Here is a 13,458-nt window from a genome sequence, read left to right on the forward strand (position 1 = left end):
TTAAGTTTTGTATTTTGATTAATATGTGGGATGGGGAGGGGGTGATGTAGGTGAAGATGGCAGGATACATGATAAAATTTTTTATTTTTTTAATGATCAGTTGTTTATAAACCTGAATTTCAGGAAGGGTGTGTGTGTGTGTGTGTGTCCTATTAAGACTGTGTACTCTTCTCTTAACCTATGAAAATAAAGCTTCCTTTTCATTAAAATGCTTCTTGGCAATATTGTGAAAGAAAAAGAAATTTCACTTCTATTGTTGCTTTCCAAATGTTCATTGTGTTATATGTGCTAACTTTTTTTTGAGCACTTAAAAATGGTCAAGCGCAATTTTAAGGAATTGTGTTGTTTTCAGACCACATATATGAAGAAGCAACTTTTAAATACCCATTTCCGGGTGCCTGGGTGGCTCAGTGGGTTAAGCCGCTGCCTTCGGCTCAGGTCATGATCTCAGGGTCCTGGGATCGAGTCCCGCATCGGGCTCTCTGCTCAGCAGGGAGCCTGCTTCCTCCTCTCTCTCTCTCTGCCTACTTGTGATCTCTCTCTGTCAAATAAATAAATAAAATCTTTTTTTAAAAAAAAATACCCATTTCCCTGATGAAGAAACCAAGGCTAAGAAAAACATTTAACATTTTGCTTAAGAGCACTTCTTTTAGCTAAGAAGTGAGGGTTGAGAGTCAGACTTTAGTAGGTCTGATTTCAAAGACAACCTCCTTAACTACCACACTCTATAACCTTTTAAAAATTACAAAGTATTCATTTGATGATCTACAATGATTTATATTTAATAATGATACAGCATTATAGGGGCACCTGCTCAGTTAGTTAAGCATACCCGACTCTTGATCTCAGGGTTGTGGGATTGAGCCCTATGTGGGGCTCTGTACTGGGTGCGGAGCCTGCTTAGGGTTATGTTTTAAGGAGAGTTATATTTTTTAGTTTTTGTGGAATCAAGAATTGAATCATAAGCTAAACTAAAAACTTCACCAAAATATAAAAGGATTTAAGAAAAATTATTTTATATAAGAAAAAGTTCCTCCAAGTATGATCGTGATTTTATTTAATTTGAAATTCTTATAGTTAGGGTGAAATTTTACTGGACTATACTACTCAACCATCCATTGCTCTATTATAAATTAATTTCTAAGAAATACATACATAATGAAATTTTGTTTTTAATTTCCAAAAACTCTAATTTGGGGTGCCTGGTTGGCTCAGATGGTTATGCATCTGCCTTCGGCTCAGGTCATGATCTGCAGGTCTTGGGATTGAGCCCTGCATTAGGCCCCTGACTCAGCGGGGAATCTGCTTCTTCCTCTCCCTCTTTCTCCTCCTGCTTTTGCTCTCTTTGTGTTGCTTTCTCAAATGAATAATTAAAATCTAAAAAAAAACCCCACAAAAAACAGACAAAAAAAGTATGTTTTGATATTAGTTGACATGCTTATGTAAAAAAGATTTGACTGTGTTCTTAAATATCTGTTCTTTTTTATCTGATCTCCATATCAAGGTTTTTCAGTTTGGTTAGCCTATCATGAGTTATTCTTTTTGTTTAGGAAGTTTAGGAGTTTTCTTTTTGTTTAGAAGTTTAGGAAGTTTCTGCTTTGGAAAACACAATACCAAGTAAACATTCAAAAATAATTGTTCACTATTTCTTCTTTTATTTTTGATGTTAGTTTTTAAAGTTTACTAGTTTTTATGGTACCAAGCGGGCATGTTAAGCAGTTGTAAAGATGCTTTTGTACTCAGTTCATCCAAAGTTTTTTCTAGATTCTGAAATAAAAATTCCATGAGGTTTTACGTAGTAGATATTGTGGATTATGTGTGATAGTACTGTGCTGTAACAGGCAAATGATATGATAAATTCATACCAAGACTCTAACTCTGTTTAAAAAGATTAAACTTTTTCTAATATTTGAATCTTTTATTTGGTTATTTAACAAATCTTAACACTTTCACAGATACTAATTTCTTTAACTTTATAACAACCTCATGAGGTGTAGGTAGTATTGTTACTCCCATTTTATAGGTGAAGAAGGTGAGACTTACAGATGTTAACTATTTGCCCAGTAGGTAATTTATGGTGGAGCCAGCTTTCATCCACCCTAGCATTCTGGCTGTAGATTCTATACTCCTAAGCACTGCACTATGCTACCTGTTTTTCAGTTTTTATCTTAGATGTGAATGTTGATTTTAATTATATTAACCTGGCAAATTAGATTATAGAAAATAGGTCTACCACCTGGATGGCAAAGGGTTGTGTGTCTTTCATACTTACAGCTTTTCAACATGTTTCCTTGGCCATACCTCATATTTATATCAAATCTTAATTTAAAGAAGAACAAAAGAAATGTTAAATTTTTTACACCTTCAGTACATGTCTCTTTAATACTAATGATTCTTAAAATGGTCATACTTTAAACTTCTTTAATTGATCATTATATGCAGAAACTAGTATTTTTAACAGGGATTAGCGAAATCATGTTTAATTTCTGGAACTTGAGAATGCTGAATGTATTCTTTATAAGGTTCCTCAAATCTTACGTAAGATAACTAGAAATTACCTTTGGTGTGCATGTATGTGCCACAGGCTTTCTACCTTTCGTGTAATAGTTTTATTGAATCATGTTTGTTTTGATGTATTTTTTTTTTTTATCCGATTTGTTTTGGGTTTTTTTGTTTGTTTTTAAGTAAGCTCTGCATCCAGTGTGGGGCTTGATTAGGAGTTGTATGTTCTGGGCTCCTGGGTGGCTCAGTGGTTAAGCCGCTGCCTTCGGCTCAGGTCATGATCTCAGGGTCCTAGGATCGAGTCCCGCATCGGGCTCTATGCTCAGCAGGGAGCCTGCTTCCTCCTCTCTCTCTCTCTGCCTGCCTCTCTGCCTACTTGGGATTTCTCTCTGTCAAATAAATAAATAAAATCTTTAGAAAAAAAAAAAAAGGAGTTGTATGTTCTACTAACTAAGTAAGCGAGGTGGCCCTTGTCTGGATATTTTTAATATATTTATATTATAAGATATTTTAGTACCATATATGAACTGTTACCAAAATTCATTTTAGGGAACATCAGTAAGTGATAATTTGAAGGAACTTTTTGAGACTTTTATTACATCTTTTAATAGCATAGCTCTAATTTTTATTTTGCTTGAATGGTTATTCTGCATGTAGAAATTAGTAATCATTTACAGACTTTTAAGAACGATTGGTTTTGTATGAAACAGTAAATCTGGCTGAAGGTTAGAGTTGAATACTACTGAGTTAAATATTTTCTGTGTTTTGTGTGAGATTTTGATTGACTCTAACAGCCACAAATATGAGAAAGTACCAGTTGTTTTGTTCATGGGTGTAAAACTTGTGTTCCTTTCCCCTCCCATTTTCTTACTACATGTTTTTCATGTATTTCTGAACTGCTTGTCATTTTTATTCACAAACTTCAAAAGGCTTTCCTTAAACTTGGAGTAGCCGGTTCTAGTATATTTTATAAAAGAGAAAAATAAATACTACTTTATGCAGTTTTGCTTTTTTTCCAGTTTTTAATAACATCTATCCATGATTATTTTTTAAAGAAGGTAGGCACTAACGTTGACTTAGATATCAGGACTGAAATTATAAAGTATGTAAAATTATATTTTGCCTTTAATGGTATAAATATCATTTGTATATTTTTCTCCTGTAGGTTTTGCATACAGAGAATAGTTCAATCACATTATTTTAATTAGAAAAATTGAAGAAATAAGAAGAATGAGTTAATGGTGATATGTAATATGCTGCCATTAAGCATTCTACTTAAAATGTGTGCATTTTAATTGTTTATGTGAGGTTTTAAGCAAGGTATTTACTATTTTACTGACTATTTTCATTATTCTCATTCTCCCTAAATGCTCTCCTTTTTACTTTTTTATTTTTTACCTTTTTTGTATCTTACACATGGCCTCTGACATGTTTAGAGAATGAGATGTCTAGAATTATGAAGGTTATGGAGGTCTACAAAAGGTTAGCACTTGAAGTTCTAATGATTTTCAAAGTGAATTAATTACTTAGATGTAATTAATAGGTCATCTTCCCCTGCCTTTTTTTTTTTAACAGACAGTTCAGTTACGTTTTTTCATGCATTCCAGCTTATTAAAAGTTGCTTTTTCCATTAATATTGCATTTGTCTCATGATTCCTTCTTATTCTTCAGTCTTACGAACTTGAAGAGTCATGTCAATTTACAGAGTACTTCTACATTGAATATAATTTTAGCATTTTTGTATAAGACAGAATCATCATAACATCTGTCACTTACAAAATAATGTATTTTATGGTATTGTGGGCCAAATGAAAATTTCTTTAGAACGTAAACCTGAATGAGCTCCTTACAAACCTCTGGGCATCGGTCTCCCTTTCAGGTTTCTCTTAGTTACAGATATATGACAATGTATATGACTTGTTGACCAGTATAACATAACATGACTTTAATGATACATTGCCTTTCAGGAAGCCATCACCTGTATTGTTATCAGTAATATTCAAAACATGTATTTTTTTAATTCTATATCATGTTAGTCATTGTTACTTTAACCCAAACTTCTGCTTCAGTTAATTTGTTTCTTAAAGTAATACAAATCAGGATAGTGTGTCTTACCACTTGGGAATTATATAGGTGTTCGTTAGGAAGGTGGAAACCTCACTTCAGAATCTTTTGATTTTTTTCATTTTTGTTTTTAGAAGATTTCATATTAGTTCATGAAGTTACCCACTCTTACGTTCCCCAAGGAATTTGACAAGCCCTCTTTTCTTAGTTTTAAATATTTTTTCATTCAACTCTCTTAATACCTTGTTTCTATTTCTCTCATAGTATGAACCTAAATTTGCCCTATGCTGTAAGCACTAAGCTCCTAGTGAACAGGGTCTGTATTTAGTTATATTTGTCAACCCTGAAGTACCTAGCAGAGTATTTTGAATGTAAAAGGTGCTTAATAAACATCGGTTGAATTAATGTTTTATAATGGAGGAGGGGAAACAGTATTTTACTAACCATTAAAATATTCCATGCTTATCTTTTTCAAATTTTGTCTCTTCATTCTCTATTTAAGATTGGCTCTGCTTTCCTAAATTACTCTTTAACCCCCAGAAGACATTGAGAAACCTAATAAAGTTCATTATAAAGTGGACTCTTCATCATAAAGTTGACTTTCTAATTGTCACTAACATAGGAAGTATATAAGGTAGATAGACATAAACATTATATTGACCTAGTTGGTTTAGCACTGCTTTATGATGTAATAGGGAAAGCAGGATTTTGTTATCCAAGATCTCCTTGTTTTTTTTTTAAGCCAGTCCCTATCAGTTACTAGCTTATATGACTATTGGAGGATTATTTCTTTAAGTCTTTGTTTCTTTTTTTTTCTTTTCTGAAATCAACATAATAATTCCTTCCTTATAAACCTGAAATGAAGATCAAATACAATTACACAGTCAGAGCTGTCACTCATTTAAGTATTCGTGTCCTTCTTCATTGTTGTAGTTGGTGCATCTCTCCCTTGTGGCCATCCCTGATCTCTGCAGTCAGTAGCTCTGCTCTCTGCCAGCCTCTTCTGCAGAGCAGCTTTTGCGGTCTCCCTCTTCATCACTGACTAGTAGGCTTTTTCTTATTTCTTGACTATCGATTTTGCCTTTTGTCTCTTGTTACTCATTTTTTGTAATGGAGTTTGGTTTTGAGACTTGACCTTCTGGGAGAAAATGCCTTTCCTTTTTGTATTTATTACATAAATATAATAAATATTACAAAAAATATAAACACAATAAATATATGTCTTATATGTAGCCTTTTGTTTTATTAGTAATAGCCTTTGAATCTGTGACCCTGCATAGCTGCTGTCATTCATTGAACTTAACTATCATTTATTGTTTCCTAGGCAAAGCATCACTTACAGGTAGAGAATGCAAACATGAATAAAACATGTTTATTACCTTCCAGGAATTTCTAGTTCTCTGAGAGTGATAGGCATATACTGATAGAAGCATAAGGAACATTGGTGATAAGTATTGTACTAGAGATGCATATGTAAAAATGAGGGAAAGTAGCTTAGAACAGTACTGTGAAACAGAAAAAATAATGCAAAACACAAAGTTTTCTAGTAACCACATTTAAAAAAGCAAAATAAAATAGGTAAAATGCATCATAAGAATATATTTTATTTAGCTTCATATGTCCATAATAATATTGTTTAAACATATAATCAGTAATACCAAAAAACTACTGAGATATTTTACATTTTTATTTCATATTAAAGGTCTTCAAAATTCAGTCTATATGTTATACTTACAGCTTAGAGTGATCACATCATCCTTGTTTTCCTGGGACTTCCCTGATTTTAGCACCAGAAGCTTCTTATGCCAGAGACCCCCTCAGTCCTATGCAAATGATGGTTTGTTAGCCTGTATTTATCTCAACTTGGGTTTCATTTAGATTTGATTAGATGTACAATTAAGAAAGTAGATTTATTTACTCAAGAGTGCTCTGAAAAATTCTCTACTAACCAAATGAGTATCACTTTTTAACTTTAAATTCATTAAAACAAAATTTAAAATTCAGTTTTTCAGTCACATTGGCTATATTTGTAGAATAACAGCTACATACTGCTAGTAGTTACCTTTCTTCGATAGTACAAGTTTAGAGTACTAAAAGTATGAGGACTTAGTTTATGAAACAAGCATTTTAAACTATAATAGAGTATCATTAGCAGAAGTCAGAAGTAAATCATCATGTTTCAATTGTGATAGTCTTTGTCTTTAAAAATACTCTGTATACTATGTATTTTTCTTTGTTGTTCCTTTAAGTATTTGGGGGCTTTGTTTTCAACTGCAATTAAATTACTTGGAAGCCCTTTTTCTATACCAGGGCTTGCTTTTCAGCTTTCTTAGGTGGGCCTAGAACAGCTAATTTGGCTCCACTGCTGAGGATTTTACTTGATATTCTGTGTGTTTTGAGGGCTTTCTACTCTGGCTGGTGGGAACCAAACTATTGCTGGCCCTGTGTAAGCTCTGGGTGTTGTTATGCCTGCTGGTGGTCTTTCCTTGGCCTCTCAGTTTTCCTCTGCACATATGCTAATCAGAACTCAGCTGAAAGACTCAGCCAAAGACCCTCTGCAGATATCTGGAGTACTCTGTCCTGCTTTCCTATCCAGTAGTCTGCCGCATGAATTCTAGCCATCTGACCGCTCCAGACTCTGTCTTCTCAACTCAGGGAGATTGACAGGCTGTATTTGGGTACCCTCTCTGCACAGCAGCCTGGAAACTCTCCAGGCATTAAGTTGAGTTTAATCATTTCTACCCTTGGTAATCACTGCCACACAATGCCTATCTAAATACCATCATTTCAGGTAGTTCGTCCTTTCCTTTTTGGTTGTTTGAGTTAGGAAGACAGATCTTTTCTGTGCTACTCCATTAATGCTGGAAGCAAAAGTGAATCTAACACTCTTTCTTTTAATCTTGTATTTGTAAATAGCATATGGTTGAAAATCATACTTTTATCCCTTCATGTTTAAGAATTGCCCATAAAGTTCAAATATTATTTTGTAGCCTTTACAAAATCACAAGTTAGCCACTAATGAAAAAAATAACTTAATACCCAAATGTTTGATACAGTAGAATGGGACATATGTTTTTATATTTAGTTTAAGTATATATTATATAATTGATGTAATTTTAAAATTAATCAAAAAAATAATTTTTTATAGACTGAAAGTAATCATGATACAGCGCTAACACTGGCCTGTGCTGGTGGTCATGAGGAACTGGTACAAACACTGCTAGAGAGAGGAGCTAGTATTGAGCACCGAGACAAGAAAGGTAGGGCTTACTTTTGTTGATGTTTTTTCTGGAATATTTGTGTTCTGTGAAGAAATACTACTTCTAGCCCTGTTGTGATAGATATAATGAAAAAACAGTGCGGTATTTTGTTTTGTTTTGTTTTGTTTTTGTTTTTTTGCTTAACATGTAGTGAGAAGATCATTTTTTTCCAGGTTTTACTCCACTTATCTTGGCTGCCACAGCTGGTCATGTTGGTGTTGTGGAAATATTGCTGGACAATGGTGCAGACATTGAAGCCCAGTCAGAAAGAACCAAGGACACACCGTTATCTTTGGCTTGTTCTGGGGGGAGACAGGAGGTAACATTTTCCCCAGTATAATATCTGTCCCATCTGTTTAGCAAATACATATTTTAACTTGTATAATATGATGGGAATAATAGATTGACATCTAGATTTATCACAGTAACTGTCCTTTTGCTAATAGGTCATAATTTCAAACTTTGTGTTAGCGTAAGCCATTGTATCTGAAAAGTCACATCTATTACTATGTTTATCTAAAAGTAGTACCTGCCATGGGAATTCCTGTGTGTTGCATTCAGGCTAAGGGAGTGATTAAGCCATTTCAAATCAAATCAGTAAACTCCTGATAAGCAGGGACTATATTCACTTGTCTTTTCCTATCCCAGAGTACCTGGCATGAAAGGTACTTAAGCTCAGCCTCTATTGCTCTCGGTGTATAAAATTAGTAGGAAATCAAGAGGATTCAATTTTTAGTTGTTCTTTTCATTTTTCCCACTCCTCAACTCTGAAAGAAAGATTCTCAGATGAGATTATATGACCTTTTCATTTTTTAAGTAGGGTAGAACCACTGGTGTGATCAGGTGTAGGCCCAAGATTTATAGCCTATAGCCATGTATGTCTTCTGCTGGCATTTAATGATCAGCTGGGCAACCTGATTTTTTTAAATCCATTTTTTAAATCTAGTTGTAAGGATTTTGATTAGCCAGTTGTGCTGTCTCTGTGGACTGGCAACTTCTCAATTTAGGATATTGTTGAATCTTAGATTTCAGAAGTATCCTAGATCATACAGGTTATTTTCTTACTCAGCTTAAAAATGTTTTACTTTTTTTTATTCCACCATCCTGTTATAAAGTTTTCCTGTTTATCAAGCCTGAGTTATGCCTTCCCTAAGTTTCCCCACTATTCTTCTTAATTCCGTTCTTTGAATTAATAAAGAGGTTTTATATCCTCTTGTATCTATAGATATTTGAGTCTCTATCTTCCAGTTACCTGTTCTCCATTTGAAGCGTGTCCTGTTCTTTTGATTATTAGCTTGAAGATACCTTTTCTAAATCTCTCACCTGGCTGTTCTACCCATTATGTCTGTATCCCTCCTGAAATATTATGTCTAAAATTATTCTGGCCAGTGAAGTGGTAGATTATTACCTCCCTGTTTGTGCACCTTAAACTGCCTGCCCCCCATATCAGGCTATATTGAACTTGAATCTGCTAAACCCACTAGAGTTTTTAGTAAACTAGAAGATAAAAGTTCTTTAAAAGATAGAATAATTCTTGCACAGAAAGAATGGAAAATCCAATAAAATGGTACATGAATAGAAAGATAGAAGTTAGTGATCCTTTATCTTGTGGATTAAAAAGAATTGGAGCCTAGTCATAATACAGTTGTTTTTTGTTTTACTTTTTCTTTCGTTCCCATAAAATTTTTACTTTGGCCAATTTGTAGTTTTTAAATATATGATTTTTGCTCCTTTATATTTGGAGTAGATAATTATATGTGTGGACAGTTAGATGCACTTGTTTCTACAGATGTTCTGCATAGGAGACAACAAAGAACCTGTCTCTGCTATGCTCTTCCTTCTGGTTGATAATGTGAATACATTTGTATCATTTTCCCCCCTGTATTTCACAGTAGAGGTGATTGGTATATTAAAAGAATTTTAACGCAAATGATAGGAAGTAAGACAGTAAAAAAGCTGCTTGATTTGGTAATCTCTGCCACATCAGAAAGTGTGGAGATCTCCATTAATCTCAAATTGAATTTATGGCAGAACTTTTTAAAATCAATAATAACATTAAATTGAAAAACTTAGTTGGAAATGTAAAGGCTTAAGGTTTTAAAATATAAAACCAAAATATTTTGGTTTTAGAATATAATAAAAGTAAAATTTTGATTTAACTGAAATTTTCAATCATTATATAGCTTGAAATAATTCTTGCTTTATATGGTAAGAAATTTTTCGGTGTTAAAAAGAAATCAGTTTGTTTCTTTCCTTTCAAAGCAATTTTAAAGCCTCTAGCATACTATAATCTTTATATATTCTTACTACAATGTAACAAATGAGGTTGTAACAGATACAGAAGTCTTTTAGGGTAATAATTTTGCCTATAACATTCTGTTGCTTGGATTTGGTGTCATTGGAACAGTTAAGTATTTTGAAGTTATTAAACAGTGGAAACTCATTTTACTATAAAATCACAAACTAATTTATATTGAGCGTTTATTACTTTCTGGAAATAGACCATTCCCTTTGAGAGATAGCTAAGGTCAGTTATCTTTGCATAATGAAATTAATAACTTTAGAAATTTGATTAGGGTTTTTTACTTTCTTGTTTAAGGGACTCTCTGTAAAATAAACAGCATAATGCCATTTTTTGGTCTTGTTTTTCATAACCTTGTCACATAAGCCACCTACTGTTACTGGCTCTGAAAGCAAAAAAGTGATGGATAGAAGTCATAATCTAAAATTGGTCATACATAGCTTTATTCAAATGAGTAAAGTGTCAGCTTATATGTTAAGACAAAGCACTGTTCATTATTTGTTATTTCCCAGTTAGTATTTTAGGATATTTTACTAGTATTAAGAGCAAGGTAAGAGCTATGATCTTGGGTAATCCAACTTTTCTCTGCCTCATTTGCAAAATGAAGGTGAAAATACTAGTGTACCTGGGTCAAAGAGCTGTTTTGTGCATTAAATGGCATAATGGACGAAAGATGCCAATAAGTACTTCAATAAATGGTAACCAGTTTTTAGCTATCAGAAATGTAGAGTAAGATCCCAGTGGGTTACCACCACATAGCCCAACTACAATGGCTGAAATGCTAAAGACTGGCAGTGCTTAATCTTGCCAAGGATGTGGAGGAGTCAGGACTCGCTTATTATTTGTGGGGGTGTAAATGGTACAGTGACTTTCAGAAAAGGTCTGGTAATTTCTTATAAAACTAAACATATACCCAGAAATTCTACTAGTAGATAGAGCCCATGAGCAGTGAAAATATATTACTGAAAGAATAGCAACTTTATTCAAAATTGCCAAAAACTAGAGACTGCTTTATCTATTCACCAGTAGGAGAAGAGATAAACTCTAGTATATTTGTATGATGTATATTGTATGATTTGTATGCTATGCAATAACACAGAAATGGCTCTCAAACACTGTGATTTCATCTATTTGAAGATGTAAGGTAGATATAAAAATAGGCTGTAGGTGGGATTGACTGAGAAAGAGGCATGAGTAAATAACAGGGATTTAAATAACATCAGCTTTATGCATTTGTCAGTATTGAGTAAATGTACACTGAAGTTTTGAGCATTTGCTCTAAGTTAGAAATTTTTCCCCCAAATTTGAAAACAAGTAATATTCTAATAATGATATATATGTTGATATATTTAAAGAAATTGCAGCTGTCTACAATTTACTTTGAAATGAAATGTATCAAAAAATGAACAAATAGATATGATAAAGTAAGTGTAGTAGAATATTAATGGTAGAATCTAGGTAGTGCGTATGTGTAAATTTATTGAACTTTTCTGTATGTTTAAAAATTTTCATAATAAAATGTTAGGGAAAAAATAAGCATTAACTTTATTCCAAGTTTTTAAACATTTAGTTATTGGTTAAAAATTAAAAAAAAAAAAATACTTTAAAGAAGGGCACCTGGCTGGCTCAGTCAGTAGAGCATGAGACTCTTGATCTCAGGGTTGTAAGTTTGAGGCCCACGTTGGGTGTAGAGATTTCTAAAAATTAAAGAATAGAATCTTAAAAATATATCATAAAGACACTTATATATATAAATGAAAAAAATCTTATTTTACTGCTATGTGATAGAGTAACAGAAATAGTAATTTTTAAAATAGCATTGCACAACACACTGAGATCCAGACCATGCATGAACACACCGTGTCATTTTAACAATTTCAAAATGGATTTTAATTGAGAAGCTAGCTTACTGTTGCTTCTAAGAATTCTTGCTATCATTTGAGTCTGATTTTGTGCAAAGGATTAAAAAAGGACTTTGCTGTTTTTTTCTTCTACTCTGTATCAGAAAAATAAAGAAATCAGAAATGGACACCTTGCAAATTGTTTCACCATAAGAAGAAAACACAGCTTTTCCTCTTTTCTTTTCAGGTGGTGGAGCTATTGTTAGCTCGAGGGGCAAACAAAGAGCACAGGAATGTTTCTGATTACACACCTCTAAGCCTGGCTGCTTCTGGTGGCTATGTGAACATTATCAAAATATTACTAAATGCAGGAGCTGAGATTAATTCTAGGCAAGTTTTATTCTCTCTCTATAAGCCCCTTAAGAGTGTTATGATAAGCTATTTGTAGAACACTTATATTTTTAATGCGATATTTAGGAAATGCCTTCATTACAAATTTAGAATCCAAACTGTTGGGAGATTTTTAATTTTATTTAAATACTTAAAAACTTTGATATAAACTTGAAAAAACATCACTTACTGTATTTCTAATGGTACTAAAAGTAAGCACAGTTTTCTTAGGAGTTTTTATTAAGAAAGTATATGCTTTAGGTTGGAAAATCTATCATAATAATAACTTAATATTTAATAATTACTTTTCAGTCCAAGTCATTATGTTGAATGAGATACGGAAAGTATTCTAGTTCTAAGGTGGTAAAAAAATTCTAATGGAGTCCTGGTCATATCTCACAGACCTACAAGGGCTGAGAAAAATTACTTTAAATAATCCTGCAAAACAAAGAATCTTAAATAAATCCTGAAATAGAATTCTATAGAAATTTATATTCTTTACCTTTGTTCTCCCCATACCTCCACCCCCAGAACTGGTAGCAAATTGGGCATTTCTCCTCTGATGTTAGCAGCTATGAATGGGCACACAGCTGCTGTTAAGCTCCTGTTAGACATGGGCTCTGACATAAATGCTCAAATAGAAACCAATCGGAACACTGCCCTTACTTTAGCCTGCTTCCAAGGAAGAACTGAAGTGGTTAGTCTTCTGCTTGATAGAAAAGCAAATGTGGAACACAGAGCTAAGGTAAGAAAAAGTCTGAGATTTATACATGGATTTATTGCTTCAGTATTTAAGGTGTACAGTAGCATTATGCTAATTATAATTTTAGTATTTTCTGGTAACTTGTCTTATATGTATTTAATCAGAAATCATTCTATGTACTCAAGCACTCTTGAAAATACCTCAGTAATAAATTTTTATAGGTAATAATGACACTAGGGTTATTAGCTTAGAAAACACATAGTATTATGAAAGAGAAAAGAGGAAGCATTTATTAGCACCAGTTATGCCAAATGCTTGCATCTTACACAGTTTTTTTTTTCCACAAGAAATTGGCATTATGTAGGATATCGTTCAGTAGATCACACTGTAACTCAG

At 33.1% G+C, this 13,458-nt stretch overlaps 1 protein-coding gene across 6 annotated transcripts in view; it reads left to right on the top strand.

Annotated features, from left to right (window-relative positions):
• The window catches only part of ANKRD17 (ankyrin repeat domain 17), a 162,983-nt gene that overhangs the window by 109,351 nt on the left and 40,174 nt on the right, over positions 1–13,458 (top strand). For all 6 annotated transcript variants that reach the window (XM_059159391.1, XM_059159397.1, XM_059159424.1 and 3 more), the window contains 4 exons: positions 7,715–7,826; positions 8,000–8,145; positions 12,217–12,359; positions 12,891–13,104. In XM_059159391.1, the coding sequence (XP_059015374.1) occupies positions 7,715–7,826; positions 8,000–8,145; positions 12,217–12,359; positions 12,891–13,104 (615 nt within the window). The remainder of the gene's footprint in view (positions 1–7,714; positions 7,827–7,999; positions 8,146–12,216; positions 12,360–12,890; positions 13,105–13,458) is intronic.

The sequence above is a fragment of the Mustela lutreola genome, chromosome 1 (genome assembly GCF_030435805.1).
Source record: "Mustela lutreola isolate mMusLut2 chromosome 1, mMusLut2.pri, whole genome shotgun sequence".
NCBI lineage: Eukaryota > Metazoa > Chordata > Mammalia > Carnivora > Mustelidae > Mustela > Mustela lutreola.